General features: G+C 35.0%; 1 protein-coding gene across 1 annotated transcript; it reads left to right on the forward strand.

The window, feature by feature from the left end:
- The first annotated feature begins 1,546 nt into the window (after window positions 1–1,546).
- On the forward strand, window positions 1,547–8,982 carry LOC100245377 (autophagy-related protein 13b). The gene is made up of 4 exons (XM_002276445.4): window positions 1,547–1,841; window positions 2,654–4,102; window positions 4,181–4,362; window positions 8,296–8,982. Exons 2-4 carry the CDS (start codon window positions 2,726–2,728, stop codon window positions 8,717–8,719), a joined length of 1,983 nt encoding a protein of 660 aa, XP_002276481.2. The 5' UTR covers window positions 1,547–1,841; window positions 2,654–2,725; the 3' UTR covers window positions 8,720–8,982.
- Window positions 8,983–16,493: the final 7,511 nt, after the last annotated feature.

The following is a 16,493-nucleotide window of genomic DNA, read 5'->3' on the forward strand; positions in this document are numbered from 1 at the left end:
GGGAAATCTTTTTAACTTATTTTAAAATTATTTAGGAAATAAAAAATTGAATTTTAGGATAAAAAATAATTAAAAATTGAGTAATTATCAAAGGAAAAAAAAAACGTTTGTAAAAAAAAAAAAAGCTTCAAAATGTAGATTTTATTGAAGAAATTAATATTTTTAAAGATATTTGATATTGTTTTTTTTTATCTATTAAAATACAAAAAATAAATAAATTCAAGTCAAGCAAAATCATAATTGTTTCACGTTCTATCTATTTGAATTTTAATATAAATAAAAAATTTTAAAAGTCAGCTACAATATAATTTTGATTTAGGAAAAAATTGACGTGAGATTTTAATTTGACACATGCTATTATGTTACCTTCTTGTTAGAATAACAAATGTCATATCTTTCTTTAAATTGATAATGAAATATATCTATTAATTATTTTAATTTTTTTTATTTTACAATTTAATTTAACGTTATTGAACAAAAAATCGTGAAGTTGAAAGAATCCAATATGGACAAAAAATCTATGTAATTGTTAATTTAAATAAAGATAAGTCAAATGATCTAATATTATTTTTTTATTTTTTATTTTTTATTATAAATTATATTGTTAGAACAATTTAATAGTATTTAATAGTAATTATTATAATTTCCATAGGTATGAAAACTAAAGAACACCAAAGTCTTAAAATAGATAATTAATTAAATTAGTTTTTTTCTTCAAGATATTTCAATTTAATAATAAATTGTAGAAGAAAAATGGTGTTAAAATCAGAAATTTTGGTAATAAAATCCTTAATTTGAGTGAAACGGGCATTCATGTGGATGGAAAAAACGTGTTTTCATACCATCACTTAAAAATAATCATAAAATAATTTTAAAAATAATTCAAGTTTCATGTACTCAATGATCAAATCTGGTATTTAAGATGATTAAAGGTGGTAGAACTTATATCATCAACAGATAGAAAGTATATCGCTATTCACCAACTAAGGATAATATTTAAAATGATTAAAAATAGTATGTATATCATCAAAATATAGTAATTGAATGGTCAAAGACTCAACGATAATATTTTTAATTAAAAATTATAAAAATACTAATTATTTTTAGATAATTGTTTGAAATTTATATTTTATAAATTCATATTTTTATATTTGTGGTATTTTTATTATGGAAAACACATTTTTTTTAAAATTAAATATATTTAAATCTAATAAATATTATTGATAAAATCGTTAAAAGAATTTAATATAAATTGATAAATTAATCAAAGTATTAATTAATCTAAACAATGGCTGGAAAAGCAAATATTTGGGGAATCCGGAGGAGGCAACAGACTTAAAAGACAAGTGAGAGATCTAGTCACATCAGGATGGGCCCACAGCGTGAGATGACGTGGCGAGATCATGGCGCGGTACTTGGAACTCCATCAGTGGGCCCGAGGCCATCCCCCACTTGCCTATGCTGACATGCATAACAGATAACCCCATCTTTTGAAAATGAAAAAAAAATAAAAATAAAAATGAAAAACGAGAAAGCCTTCTTTTATCGACTATCAAGTCTTCCTCTTCTCCACAGTAACTAACACCTCCGCTTTTTTCTCTCTCTTTCTATGCTCAGCAGAAGTTGGGATTTTCCGCTCTTCGATTTTCTCCCTCTCCCCCTTTTTTTTCTTTTCTTTTTTCCTGCCATCCAAACACGCCCCTTATCCCCATGGTCTTTCAATTTTGAATACAGAAAAAAAAAAACAATGGAAAAAATAAATTAAAAAATATACTTATAAGAACCCTTCAAAGCAAACGTGTTGCGTTCTGGGTTTCTTGCAGAGGAGGAACTGAAGAGCTGTGAGTCCACGCTTATCCCTTCTCTTTTCTGTGTGTTTCCCTCTGTTTGGTTGCTGAGAAAACGAGAGACGAGAATAAAATTGATGATTTTTAGCCATCTTTGATTTTTGATTGTTTGGAATCCCACTTCACTGTGGTGGCTAAGTTGGGTGAAGTTGTTTAATACTCTCTTTTAAGCATGAAATTGATAAATTTATTTGCTTCTTTTTTTTTTTTTTCTTTTCTTTTCTTCAGTTTTTGTCAGCATCCAAACTGTGCGGTTTTTCTTTTTTCTTTTTTCGATTTTTTTTATTGGTCGTCGTGCTTTTCTTTACTGATTACTGCGAATGCAAGCCTCTAGTTTTATAGATTTGGAGAAATTATGCTTTATCTGCAATTCAAGTTCCTTTTTTTTTTTTTTGCCTCCTAATTTAGTTTGATTTTCTCTTTTCTCTTTCCTTTTTATTTTCTGAGCAATCGACCAGTGGACAACTCTATTTCCTTTTGATCGTTATTTAAAATATAGCTGTGTTGATTAGTTTATAATAAAGCTCAAATTCTAGGGATTTCCTGCAATTCAAGTTCCCATTTTTTTTTTCCTTAATTTAGTTTTGATTTTCTCTTTCCTTTTTCCTTGGTTTTCACAGCAATCAAACAGCTGATTGCTCTGTTTTGATTCGATTATTATGTCATTTTTCTGTGTAATTATTCTAAAATGATGCTCAAATTCTATGGATGTGCTCGCTATTCAAGTTGCTATATTTTCATTTTCTTCACTGTTCATATTCTCAGTGAAAAGCGTTTGAATTTTGTATTTCATATTTTTCTTGCAGTTAATTGCTCTGAACTGCAGAGCTAGAATTGGCCTTCTGAAGGGTTTTAACAGAAATCTAATAGTAAAGGGTATGGCATCTCTCGGAAACATGAACTCAGAACCACCAGAAATCGAACAAATAGTCACTGAATTCTTTGCGAAAAGTCTCCACATAATACTGGAGTCGAGGTCTCCTTATGCGTCCTCAAGGAATTACAGTGGAGACCCAACTATATCTCCTTCTTCTTCATCCTCCTCCTCCTCGAGTGTGAGGCCACGAGATAAGTGGTTTAGATTAGCATTGCGGGACTGCCCAGCGGCACTAGAGAATATTGATTTCTGGCGCCAAAGCAATCTTGAACCAATGGTGGTGGATGTGATTTTGGTTCAGCGACCACATGACTGGGACCCAATAAATTGTATTCCAAGGAGGGATCTTCTTAGGAATACTTCATTGAAGGAGCAGTCTCGAAATTCTTGGGGTTCTGAGCAGGAAGAGTTTGGGTGTGTGGCAAAGAGTGAAAAGATCATAGAGAGATGGGTAGTGCAATATGAGAGTCGAAAGAATAGTAGTCTGGGGAGTAAGAGATCGAGTAATTCAAATTCACACAATTTACTTAAGATACAGCACACATTATATAAGAAATCGATAATACTATTGAGGTCTTTGTATTTAACTGTTAGGCTTTTACCTGCATACAAACTATACCATGATCTCAATTCCTCTCAAATTCATGCATTTACTCTTGCTCATCGGGTATCTTCTATTATTGAGCCTTTCACTGGTAGAGAAGAAGTAGAAATGCAGCGATTTTGCTTCACCCCTGTGGACACTTGTTGTGGTAGGCTCTGTCTTTCTGTATTGTATCGTGCCTCACTCTTGGATGTGAGTTCTGAACCATCGACCCCCATGTCCCCACAAGTTATAGCTGATTATGTTGGAAGTCCAATGGCGGATCCCCTTAAGAGATTTCCATCCCTTCCCACGACATGTTCTCCATCTTCGGCACCATTCTCAAGGCGGCATAGTTGGAGCTATGACCTTTATAGAGCTTCGCCTCCTTCAGTTTCTTTCTCACCTTCTCCTACACATTCAGAGTCTCGTGCTTCAGTTTCTAACCCTGCTTCCCGGCGTCTCCCGCCTATGAGCTTGCCTCCTCATCCACCTGAAATGTCTGCAGCTCACCACAAGAATACAGGTTTTGACGAGTATTGGCCTTCCCCAACAATTTCTCCCCCCTCCTCTGCATCGCCACCAACAAATACTCTGGGTAGTCATCTGCCAAAATCACTTTTACGTTCTGAAAGTGCTCCTGTTAGCATACCTGCAACCAAGCCTGTTAATACTCCTGCTTTGCCCTACAAACATAATTTGCCTCCCTCTCCTCCTCTTAAAGGTGCTGGGTGCAGTAATTCTAAGACTGATAGAAGGACATGTCAAATTCGAACTGGTACAACAGTTGATAAGGTATTGTGTACACTTCTAATGGTGAGCTTTTAGTTGTCAAATTGTTTGTTTGATTTAGGACTCCCTTTATCTCTGCAGATCTCTATTGGGAAAGATGAAACTGGAAAAATTTCTGGGTTGAAGATATCATCTGGTAGCTCACAACCGGTTTCGGTTTCCCGAAGCTCCAGTAGGTTGTCTCTCCCAGATGATTTTGATGGTTCTGAATTTTCCTGCCCATTTATCACGGATGATGATGATGTGACAGACTCATACCGTAGGTAATTCGCTGCTTAGATTCTAGCTGTAATTTAGCTGGTTCACTATTTCCTGATTTTGCCAGTATTTTACATTAGTGATTCTATTTTCTTTTGTTTAAATATATATTATCTTACATACACATGTGGTTGGAAGTTACAAAGTATAATTTGAATTTGGGAAAATAATACCTGAGAGAATTAAACAGATTTCAAGCAAAACTTACTACATCATCTCTTGTTTATCCAATGGATTTGTTGCCCTGCAAGAAATTAAGGGAACAGCAAATTGACATGCCCTGTTTCGAAGATATGTTACATAATGCTTGCAAGAAGTAACAGACCTCAATTTTGATGTAAGCCTTCAATATGATTTGAGAAATAGGCAGATGGGAACCACTAAACTGATATATTTATTTATTTGTACTTTTACCCTTTTGAAATTCTGTTATCTTTTGAATAATTAGAATCTTTTGGTATCAGTTAGATTATTACCTTTGGGTTGTGTACGGTGGTCTTGGATTTCTTAAGGTGGTAACTGTTACCATGCAATATATTTCCCAAGGTGATTCTGTGCCTCAATAGATTATAAATTTTGGTACTATTATATAATTCTTATTATTCAAGGATCACAACTTCATTTAGATAGTGTTAGCTTGCTATTTTAGCATTAGTGTGCTCTTTCTAATCTTTTCTAGCCTGTTGTTTTCTAATTGCTCAATGTGGTTTTGAAATCTCAGTAACCAGATGTGAGAATTCAGCATTGCTTGCCTGTCCTTTATGTCAAAGTGGGCACTTGAATTGCAATTGAAAATCATTCTATTCTTGGTTTAAACTTCAAATATAGAAAGTGAAAGTTTGAGTAGGAATTAAGGCTGAGGGAACTTTGGGAGTTTGGAATGTATTCATAGAAAATTTTGTTGTTGGCTTATTAATAATTTCTTACAGATTAATGGTACTGGCAAGCTAATGTTGTGCAGCCGAAAATAAAAAATTAAACAAATGTTTGGAGGTCAAAGTTCTGACTTATGCATCTATTTTTAATGAAATCAGCCGGACAATATGGTTGAAAATGAAAGTGAAAATTTTCTTTGGATACATGAGTTCAGCTGGTCCCTGAAAGTCATTTTAAGTATTGAATGGTTTACACATTTCCTTGTACAGAATTGGTGAACATGGCAAATATTTTTTTAACAATTCTTGTTTTGTAACTCTGCCTTTAAAAGGTTGCAGAATTTTGACACATGACTGTATTGTTTATTGAAATATCCTGGAGGCTCTATTTTATGGCATCCTTAAACATTGATGAATAAATTGTTTAATTGAAATCTTGTTGAAGCAGTGGAAGTAAATTGATGTTGGATGGAGAAGGATATTGAATCTGGAAAATCCATCTTCCCCCTGAATTATTATTATTTGGTTTTATTTTTTTTCTTTCCTGCAGAAAACAATTTGGTTCTGATGTATTGGTTGAGTTCCTAATAAGCCGTTTTGGGGTATATTGTCTTTTATCTTTGTTGGGAATCTTTTGAGGGGGTGCATTTTTTTTTATATCTTTGTTGGAATTTTGTTGAGATTTTATTTTATTACAAGAAGTTCAGTAATTGTATGAAGGCTTTAATTTCATGTTTTCAGAATTTAGTGTAACATTCAGTTCAGTTGAGATGTTTTAGCAGTCTTTTTGTCTTTGGAACTGTACAACCATTACTGATGGAAGGGACTCATGGGATTAAAGAGTAGGTGTGGTCCTTGGGTTAGTGGTTTGGATGCGAGTTTAGTCATTAGAAAGATCCATGGGAGTCTTAGAAGCCTCTTTCTTAGGGAAACTCAGATTTTCCCCTTATAATGTTTAAAATCGGTCCTTTAGGTGTAGAAGGAACATGAGAGAACCATAATATAACCGTCAATTTTCACTTTTAGCAGATGATCCTGTAATGCCAGTAATATCTTTACACATTTCAACATGTTTGTAGCCATGGGAGCTATGAGGACCATTTTGAATTCTCCACCTGCTACTCTCTGTTCAAATTTGAAATTCTATAGAGCCCTATCTACCTTTTCTCCATAAAAGAAAAGTAAATTTGGGGGGGATCAGACGAGTTCCATTTTAGTCCCGAGAAAGCTGTTTCTTTGGTGCACAGATTTTTCCTTTATAATAGCAATGTTATTGTGGCCGTCTCAAATGCTTAAATTTTTAATAGTGACTTCACTGTGTTTACAAGATACATTGTAAACATATAATTGTAGACATCCTCAATGGAATTAATGCCTTCACAAACCCCGACATGTAGCCATGAGATGAGGAGGATTTAGTAAATTTTTATTTATTTATTTTTTTGATAGGTAAATTTTTGTCCCCATTGGGACTTGAGCCTAGAACCTTCCACACACCATTCCATCCTTGACCACTTGAGCTAGGCCCAAGGGCAAGGATTTAGTAGAATTCTTCACCTGTCATACACATTGGAAATTCTATAAATCCCCATCAAGAGCTAACTTGGTTTTTATTTATTTATTTATTTTCCTTTTTTTTTTTCCTGCAAAAGAAAATAAGAGTGGGGGCTGTTCTCATCATCATGGATATTTGGATATTTGGACCTTTTTTAGCTCTCTCAAGCCTTCATAGACACCCTAAAGTTGGCATATTGACTTTAGCCATGTGTGGATTTGTAATTGGGAAGAGATGGTCCAATGGCCAATTCCTTGCATAATACTTGCCTCTATGGGAGCCTGCTATGCTATAATGTTATTTTTCACTATCATGACTTTTTTCAGTTTGCTTTCCTAGTGCTTAAAATTTTTCCAATGGGAGTGGTAGAAACATTATAATTAACTTATGTTGGCAAAACATATGGTTCATTGCATATCGTTTACTATGTTTTGAGATTTTAGTTTAAATATATGTCAAGCAAACCTTATTTTGCCCATACACCATATGTATCCTACTGAGAAAGTTGGCAACTAGTGTCATCTTACTGCATTTTGCACATTCCTTTTTTCTATTTTTATTTCAAGTGTTGTTTTGGTAAATAACTTTTAATTTTTTCTGAAGGTCCCACTGAAAGGTTTTCTGGTTTTTGTAGTGCAAGTAAATCTTTCCCACAAGAGTGAAATGTTAATCCAGATTAAACTTCCAATCCTGCTGTCCTTTGTGTTGTCCATTTAGTGGTGCAATATTTCTGGTAAAGCATTTTATGTACCTACTAAGTAGTGAAGACTGCCTTAAAAGCTACAGCTTCTGCAGTAGCCAAGAGGATGCTGACTTCAGAAGCCACGATTTGAATGTTCGGTTGCTTCATTGGCTGGCTGCTGATTTCTGAAGTCATGACTTGAAGTTGTGGTTGTTGCAATGGCTTCCTTGGTGTCAAACAGCCATTGTTATGGCTTAACGTCTCCCTTTATTTTTTAGTCTCCTAATCAAAATAGCTTTATCTACCGGCTATTAATGACATTCTTGGCCTGGATGTAGAGTAGGATCTAGTTCTCCATAGATCATTTCAAATTTCTATAGAAGTGTTATTCTGTGGAGAGAGACTTTTTTGTTGAAATTATCATCGCCATTATTATTAATCACAGTAGACAAAACAAAAAAAAAAAAAAGGAAAAAAAATGAAGACTGTTGAAATCTCCTACACTTCTCTGTTGATGTTCTAAAATCCCATCACCATACCCAGAGAAATATTTCTAAAGCTGGCCTCTTTAGAAAGCATGGACATTGTGATTTCTAATTCATATAGGAGTTTCTGTTTTCCATCTGAAAAAACAGTCACATTTGCCCTCAAGAAACATGTAGTTAAGTAGGGAAAAGATTTTGTTAAAGTAAAACTGTTTTGGAACTACAATTGATAACATTTGGGTTGCAATTTTATGTCTCAATTTTGAATGAATTTTCTACCTGTAGCATCTGACGATCTTCTTTAGCCCATGTTAAATATCCTGCTGTGTGTATATTTTCAGACCTGAGTCTTATGATCATAAAAGATATAGACATGAGCCTGTTGAGCCAGGGGGAGTATTGCGAGTCCCAAAGTCCCAAGGTGCTGAAGTTGGTGCTCTTGTACTGATGTTGAAGACAGCTGCTCCTCTTTGCCAAGACTTGTCCAGTTCCACAAATTTTTCACAAGCCCCCAGGTCTGAAACATGGAACAACAGCATCCAACCACCCGACCAGATCTCTGAGGCACCAGCAGTTCAGGATGCTACTTCTTCAAGGGTAGCGTCTTCTGGGCTTGTTTTCTCAAAGACAACAGCTGATGCACTAGAGGAGCTCAAAGTTTACAAGGATATGAAAAATGATTTGATCAAGCAAGGTCTTAGGTCCCAGACATCGACTAATTTGGCTTCAGCTGCAGAAGTTTCCAGCAGAGGTACGACCGGATGATGAGCTCAGATTGCCATTGATCCATTGCACAGATGTACAGCATTTTCACCTAAGGATCGGTGGGTTCATGCTATAAAACTGGGAGTGCATGTTCTTTTTCACCTATATCTTATATATCCTCTTGTATATATCGGTGAGCAAATTTATAACTTTACATAATCTAACAGAAAGGCTATTGGTTTACTTAAAAAATATTTCTATGTATAAAATACTCTTTCTTATTGTTTATAATTGTATAAAAAATCCTGGGAAAGTTTGCAATCGGTTTATTGTTCCTACTATTTGTTCTACAAGGGTGAAAATCTGCCGACTATTGATAGTCTCTGCATATCGGAAATGGTGATCTAATCCATCAACTGGTGTTGGTTTATATATTCAAACGAGTGAAAAATTGTTCATTGTTCCAACATTATTGCTTGGACTTTGTACCAGTATGTGCATATATGAGTTTTGCTAGTATTTGATTAGACATTGGAGAAAGTTTGCACATTGTAGTTTTCATTACCCTGTTTGGCCTCAAATTAGGGTTCTAAGCTTTTCCAAGTGTTCATGTTGGGAAAGGGTTTAGTGGTCTATAGTCAATACCCAGATGGAATTGAACCTTTCCTATCTTCTATTTTAGCTTGATTAGCATGAGCTGGTCCAGTATTTGAGAGTGTAAGTTATATTCACATTGTGATTATTGGGAGCTAGGCATTTTATGCCATCGTGCCAGTTCTAATGCTTCTTTAGAAAGTTGAGATGTCATAGCATTAGTCAAGAGGTTTGAATGGGAAGGGAATATAAGTCTTTGTTAAGGCATTTCTGGATTGGCATGCTTATGGGTGATCAATAGCCAAAAACTGACCGGTGAAATGAGGAAAAAATTGTCAAGAGTACTGATTCATACAACTTGCAGCAACAAGACTCTAATACCATTATCCGTCTGAGGGCTTTTGCTTATTCCGAGACTTACAGTGAAGTTTACACACCTTTGGGCCTTATACTCCGAAAGTCATTTCTTCGATCATCATTTTCCTGAGGAATGAGTCATCTACGGGATCATGTGAAAGGTAGGCTCGAAGAGACTATTTTTGGGCCTTACGCTTTGGACCATTTCACATGATCAAAGATGTTTTGGGGAGCAAAAATGCAAAAATGAAAATAATGGAACTGTTGGAAAATTTGTTAGTTTTTAAAGTATTTAACATTTTTTTTAAAACACAAGAATGACATTTATAGAGTAGTTTAGTTTGGAAGATAATATTTAGCCACGATTTCTCATCTGGCTTACTAAACAACAACTTAATTGTATTATTTTTTATTTTTTTATAATCTAGCATTGATTTTACTATTTCACTCTTAGTAATTAAGTTATGTATACACGAGAGAAAAATGAGATCGAAATAATATTGTTATTAACAATATTTTCGTTTTCCAAGTGGCCTATGATATCATAAGTGATGAAGATCTCAAACCACGAAATATGGAAGGATGCCGATATAGAAATGATTGGCCAAAATGAAAAGAAGTTATACAGGTAGAGTTAAACTCATTAACAAAACGAAAAGTTTTTGAACCTGTAGTCCAAACACCTGAAGATGTAAAACCTGTTGGGTACAAATGAGTATTTATATGAAAACGTAATGTGAATAATGAGATTATAAGATATAAAACGTGATTAGGAGCACAAGGTTTCTCGTAGAGACTTACTATTGACTATGACGAAACATACTATTCCGTCATAGATGCAATCACATTTCGTTTTTAAATTAATTTGACAGTCTCAAAAGGACTAAATATGCGTCTCATGGATGTTATTACAACATATTTATATGGATCCATAGATAATGATATATACATGAAAATCCCTGAAGGATTTAAATTGTTTGAAGCAGCCGGTATAAAACCTCATAGCACATACTCAATCAAGTTACAATGATCCTTGTATGAATTAAAGCAATCCGAATGCATGTGGTATAATCGCCTTAACGAATACTTGCTAAAAAAAAGGGTATGTGAATAACCATATATGCCCATGCATCTTCATTAAAAAGTTAGAAAACGGATTTGCAATTATTATAATGTATGTTGATAACTTAAATTTTGTTGGAACTCTTGAAGAGCTCACAAGAATAACAATTTACTTGAAAAAGGAATTTGAGATGAAAGATTTTGGAAAAACAAAATTTTGTCTCGGCTTGCATTCGAGCATGTTCCAAATGGAGTTTTAGTACATCAATCAACATACATTAAGAAAGTTTTGAAGCGTTTTTATATGGATAAAGTGTATCCTTTAAGTTTTCCAATGGTTGTCCAATCACTTGATGTGAAAAAAAGACTCATTTCGGCCTTGCGAAAAAGGTGAAGAATTACTTGGTCAAGAAGTACCATATCTTAGTGCTATTGATACACTTATATATCTTGCCAATTGTACGCGTCCAAACATTGCTTTTTATGTTAATTTATTCGTAAGATATAATTTCACTCTAACTCGAAGACATTGGAATGATATCGAACATATTTTGCGCTATCTTTGCGGAACTACCGATATGAGTTTATTTTACTCAAGAGAATTAAAACAACAATTGCTTGGATATGTAGATGTAGGATACATTTCAGATTCAAATAAAGGTAGGTCACAAATAAGGTATGTGTTTAATTGCCATGATATTATTATTTCATGGAGATCTGTCAAACAAACAATGGTGGCTACAACATCAAATCATTCAGAAATACTTGCAATTCATGAAGCAATTTATGAATGTATATGACTAAGATCTATGATCCAACATATTCGGGAATCATGTGGACTTTCTTCTATCAAAGGTGACACGATAATATTATTTGAAGATAATACTGCATACATTGCACATATAACAAGGGGTTATATTAAAAGAGATAGAACTAAACACATTTCACCAAAATTCTTTTATACACATGAACTCCAAAAGAGTAATGAAATTAATGTTCAACAAATATGCTCAAGTGGTAATCTAGTAAAGTTATTCACAAAGTCATTGCCAACCTCAACATTCAAGAAGTTAATACACAAGATTGGAATGTGTCAACTCAAGGATATCGACATGAGGGGGAGTATGTTTGTAAAATGTGTTAATATATTATGCTATTTTTCATTTCGTCCATGTTTTGTCCCACTGGGTTTTACTGGCAAGGATTTTAATGAGGCAGTCTTAACATACCAAGAGCAACTTAAAGAATTATAAGAATATTGTACTTTTTTTTCATTCATTAAGTTTTTCCCATAGAGTTTTTTTACTGACAAGGTTTTAATGAAGCATATTCTTCTAATGTGGCGGACATCCAATGGGGAGTGTTATAAATGAAGTAATGAATGCCACAACATTTATTATATTAAATGTTAATTAATATTATTTATGAATGTTAATTAATATTATTGATGACTTCCATTAATATTCTTTAATGGAAATATTAATGGAAACCATTTGGAAAGTCTATAAAAAAGCTTCTCATCCCCTATAATATGTATCCCGAGAAAAGAAGCTTTCTCTCATTTCTTTCTTTCTCATTATCTCTTTCTTTCATTCTCTCAATTCTCTCACTTCTTTTCCCTTATTCCTTCTTCCTCATTATATATTATTATCAAAATAATATATAATTATCTTTACTTTTATTTGAGTTGCATTTATCCTCATTTTATAACAATCTTAAACTATTTTTGGAAATTATTTTAAAATAGCATTTTTAGATGGGTGTTATATTCTCATTTTAAAATCAAAATTTTCAAATTTTTTTTATAAAGCTAATTGCCTCCTCTAGAATGAGGTCCCCCCACCTCAACCCTATTGGAATTTTTATGTGTGGACTTACATAATCAATTTGATAATGGCATAAATCAGTGTTAATTTAATTTTTGCATTATGGTCCATAATGAGGCTGGACACATTATTGCTTGATTTCTATGGGTTCACCCTAATTCACTTGACTGGCCCATTAAGTCAAGTGGTCCAAAATATGAATGTGTGATATGTAATATATATATATATAAGGGAAAAAGGTAAGGTGGCTATCCTATTCTATTATGTTTTCTCTTTGGGACTGAGAAGAGACTACACGAATGAACTCTTCAGAGCACATTCTTTTAGGTGTTGAAGGAGAAGAGTCAATTGAACCCGAGGTTCCTCTCTTTCATGAATTGAGTGCATCCTTGAACACCAGAAGAGCACATGAATGGCTTTCTATGGGATCAACCAAGGTTAGCCTTTCTTAATTCACAATTTATTTTACTGTATGCTTCAATGTTTTTCATGAGATCTGTTTGTGGTTTAAATTTTTCAACAAACCCCACTCAAAACCTAACCTTATAAACCCACTCCTCTCATCACCTTCTCCATCAACCTAACCCATCCCTCAGTTGCCTGAAGGTACGCACCATCGTGGAGGCCTTATGCACTGACAAAGACCTCCGAAAACTATCATTCATGGCGTGGTGCAGCCGCATGAATTTCTTGGACTGGCTTGGGGTGTTGTTTGGGTTCCGAGATGACAATGTTCAGAACCAGGGAGAGTGCCTGGTTTTTCACTTTGCTAAACTCTCAAATGTGCCTCTCTACGCCGCCGAAGACCGTCGGCTCCCCTGGCTCGACCATTCTCTAGAACTCTCGCGGCAAGCCCCTCATGAATTACACTTCATGGTGCTCATATCTTGGCCGAAAATCTTAGGGAACGGAGATCCATGGCAAGCATTGAAGAACTGGGGTGTGCAGGCGGAATTGTTGACTGTTTTTATCACATGGGATGCCCTTCATTTTCTCAAATTTGTGCTTGATGCTGGTACTCCAATACACTTGGCTGTCGTGCTCGAGTACCTGGCTACAAAAGTGCTAAAGTTGTTGGAAAATGCATGGCTAGTGAGCATGAATCACACGTGGGAATGTCTTTATTTTTAGTGCTGCCAGGATGCTAAGGCCCATGAGCATTATATAAAGGCCCTTCACCACCTTGGGCCCACCCCTAAGTCTTCAAATTGATAAATGGTAGTTTTTTCCATTCATACTTTCATTCGTTCATGTACAGAGTATATATAGAGGGTAATTACCATTCTAAGAATGGGAAGGGATGATACAAGGAAAGAATGATATAAGGAAATAACAACTAATATCCTAATATCTCAACTTTCCTAATATCTCAATATTCCTAATATCTCAATATTCTTAATATCTCAACTTTCCTAATATTTAAACATTCCTAATATCTCAACACGAAATAATATAAGGAAAGAATGATATACGGAAAACATTCCTAATATCTCAACACTCCCCCTCAAGTTGGTGCATAGATGTCACACATGCCCAACTTGTCTAAAAATTTTGAGAACACTTGACATGAGACAGCTTTGGTGAGGATATCGGCCAATTGATCTTCTGATCGAATCTTAGGCAATTCCACAATCTTATCATCCAACTTTTCCTTAATGAAGAATCTATCCACCTCGACATGCTTTGTACGATCATGTTGTACTGGATTATGAGCAATGTCACATGCGGCTTTATTGTCACAAAACAATCGGATTGGTTGCCTAGATAGGTAACCTAAATCCTGTAAGAGAAGTCTTAGCCATAATGCCTCACAAAGTCCTATAGTCATACCTCTAAATTCTGCTTCTGCACTTGAACGAGCGACGACATTCTGCTTCTTACTTTTCCATGTCACAAGATTACCACCTACAAAGGTAAAGTAACCAGATGTAAATCGCCTATCATCCACTGCACCGGCCCAATCAGCATCAGTATATACTTCTATACTCTGATGATTAACATTTTTAGTGAACAAAATTCCCTTCCCAGGAGCATTCTTCAAATACCTCAAAATACGCATAACTGCATTCATATGTTGCTTTCCAGGATTATGCATGTATTGAATCACTACAGTCAATGCATAAGCAAGATCTGGTCTTGTATGAGCTAAGTACATTAATCTCCCCACAAGTCTCTGGTATCTTCCCTTATCGGTTGATACTTGATTAGGCTCAACACACAATTTTAGACCTTCTTCTATTGGTGTATTAACAGGTTGACATCCCGACATTCCAGTCTCCTGTAAAAGATCTAAGGCATACTTTCTTTGAGACAGAAAAATTCCTTCACTTGATCGAGAAACTTCAATCCCAAGAAAGTATTTCAGATGACCTAGATCTTTCATTTCGAATTCTCTAGATAGATAATTTTGCAGAGCTTTTCTTTCTTCAGGATCATTTCCTGTAACTACCATGTCATCCACATATACGATTAGTGCGGTAATCTTACCATGTTGCTTTTTCAGGAACAAAGTGTGATCTGAATTACTTTGACGATAGCCAAAAGCTCTCATTGACTTTGTGAACCTTCCAAACCATGCTCTCGGGGATTGCTTCAACCCATACAATGACTTCTTCAATTTGCACACCTTCTGACATTGCTTTTCTGACACCATGCATCCTGGTGGAAGATCCATATATACTTCTTCAGATAACTCGCCATGCAAAAAGGCATTTTTCACATCGAACTGTTGTAATGGCCAATCTAGGTTTGCAGCTAAAGACAGTAATACTCGAACTGTGTTGATTTTAGCTATAGGTGCAAATGTCTCTGTGTAGTCAATTCCATAAGTTTGAGTGTACCCTTTTGCTACCAATCTTGCTTTAAATCGTTCAATACTACCATCTGCCTTGTACTTCACAGTATAGATCCAACGACACCCAATTGGCTTCTTTCTTGGTGGACATTCTACGAGTTCCCATGTTTCATTCTTCTGCAATGATTTCATCTCTTCATTCATAGCTGTTTTCCACCTTGGATCAGCTAAGGCTTCCTGCACACTATTAGGAATAGCTATAGTAGATAATTGATTTACAAATGACTTATTTGATTCAGACAAACGATAGTTAGACACATAGTTGCTCATGGGATATTTGACTTTGGTAGACAATTCAGGTTCATATGTGGGTTTAGGAATACCTCTATTATGACGGTGTGGTAACTGTTTCATGAATGGATCAGGTTCCAAATTAAGAACACCTTCAACAGACGACGATTGGTTTGGTATTTCAGTGAAGACATCTTCAGACCCAAATTGTTGACCACTCATATCCAACTCACCCGCTTCTTGGTTCACTAGTTCAGATTGTCCAGATTCATTCTCTTCAGAGATATGATAATCATAATCAAGAGTCTGAATTTCCTTACGATACTCTCTCTGAAGTTCAGACTCAGATGAAAAATACATCGAATCTTCATGAAACACCACATCCATTGTAATATACATTTGTCGAGTTGGAGGATGGTAACATCGATATCCCTTTTTGTGCAATGCATATCCAACAAACACACATTGCAATGCATGGGAAGTTAACTTGGTGCGTTGGTGTTTGTGTAGATGCACAAATGCCACACAACCAAAAACACGAGAAGGTAGATTTGGGACAGTTGGGGTAACTACGGAATTAGTAAGAGCTTGGAGAGGTGTTTGAAAGTTAATTAAGCTGGAAGGTACCCGATTGATCAAGTATGCGGCAGATGTGATTGCTTCTTCCCAATAAGATATCGGTGTTTTTGCTGCTATCAAGGAAGCACGAACAACCTCTAACAAGTGCTGATTTTTCCGTTCAGCGACTCCATTTTGCTGGGGTGTATTGGAACAAGTAGTCTGATGAATGATGCCATGTCCTTCCAAATACTTTTGAAGATCAGAACTTTGATATTCTCCACCATTATCACTACGTAGAAACCGAACCTTTGCATTGTACTGAGTTTCAATCATTTTATGAAAATTTTGA

This window comes from Vitis vinifera, chromosome 4 (genome assembly GCF_030704535.1).
Source record: "Vitis vinifera cultivar Pinot Noir 40024 chromosome 4, ASM3070453v1".
In the NCBI taxonomy this organism is placed as follows: domain Eukaryota; kingdom Viridiplantae; phylum Streptophyta; class Magnoliopsida; order Vitales; family Vitaceae; genus Vitis; species Vitis vinifera.

Bases quoted from the DNA above. Each gene is read 5' to 3' on its own strand.
- LOC100245377 (XM_002276445.4), top strand. From the start codon at position 2,726: ATGGCATCTCTCGGAAACATGAACTCAGAACCACCAGAAATCGAACAA. The intron at 4,103-4,180 runs GTATTGTGTACA...TTATCTCTGCAG, and splicing joins CTGGTACAACAGTTGATAAG to ATCTCTATTGGGAAAGATGA. The intron at 4,363-8,295 runs GTAATTCGCTGC...GTATATTTTCAG, and splicing joins GTGACAGACTCATACCGTAG to ACCTGAGTCTTATGATCATA.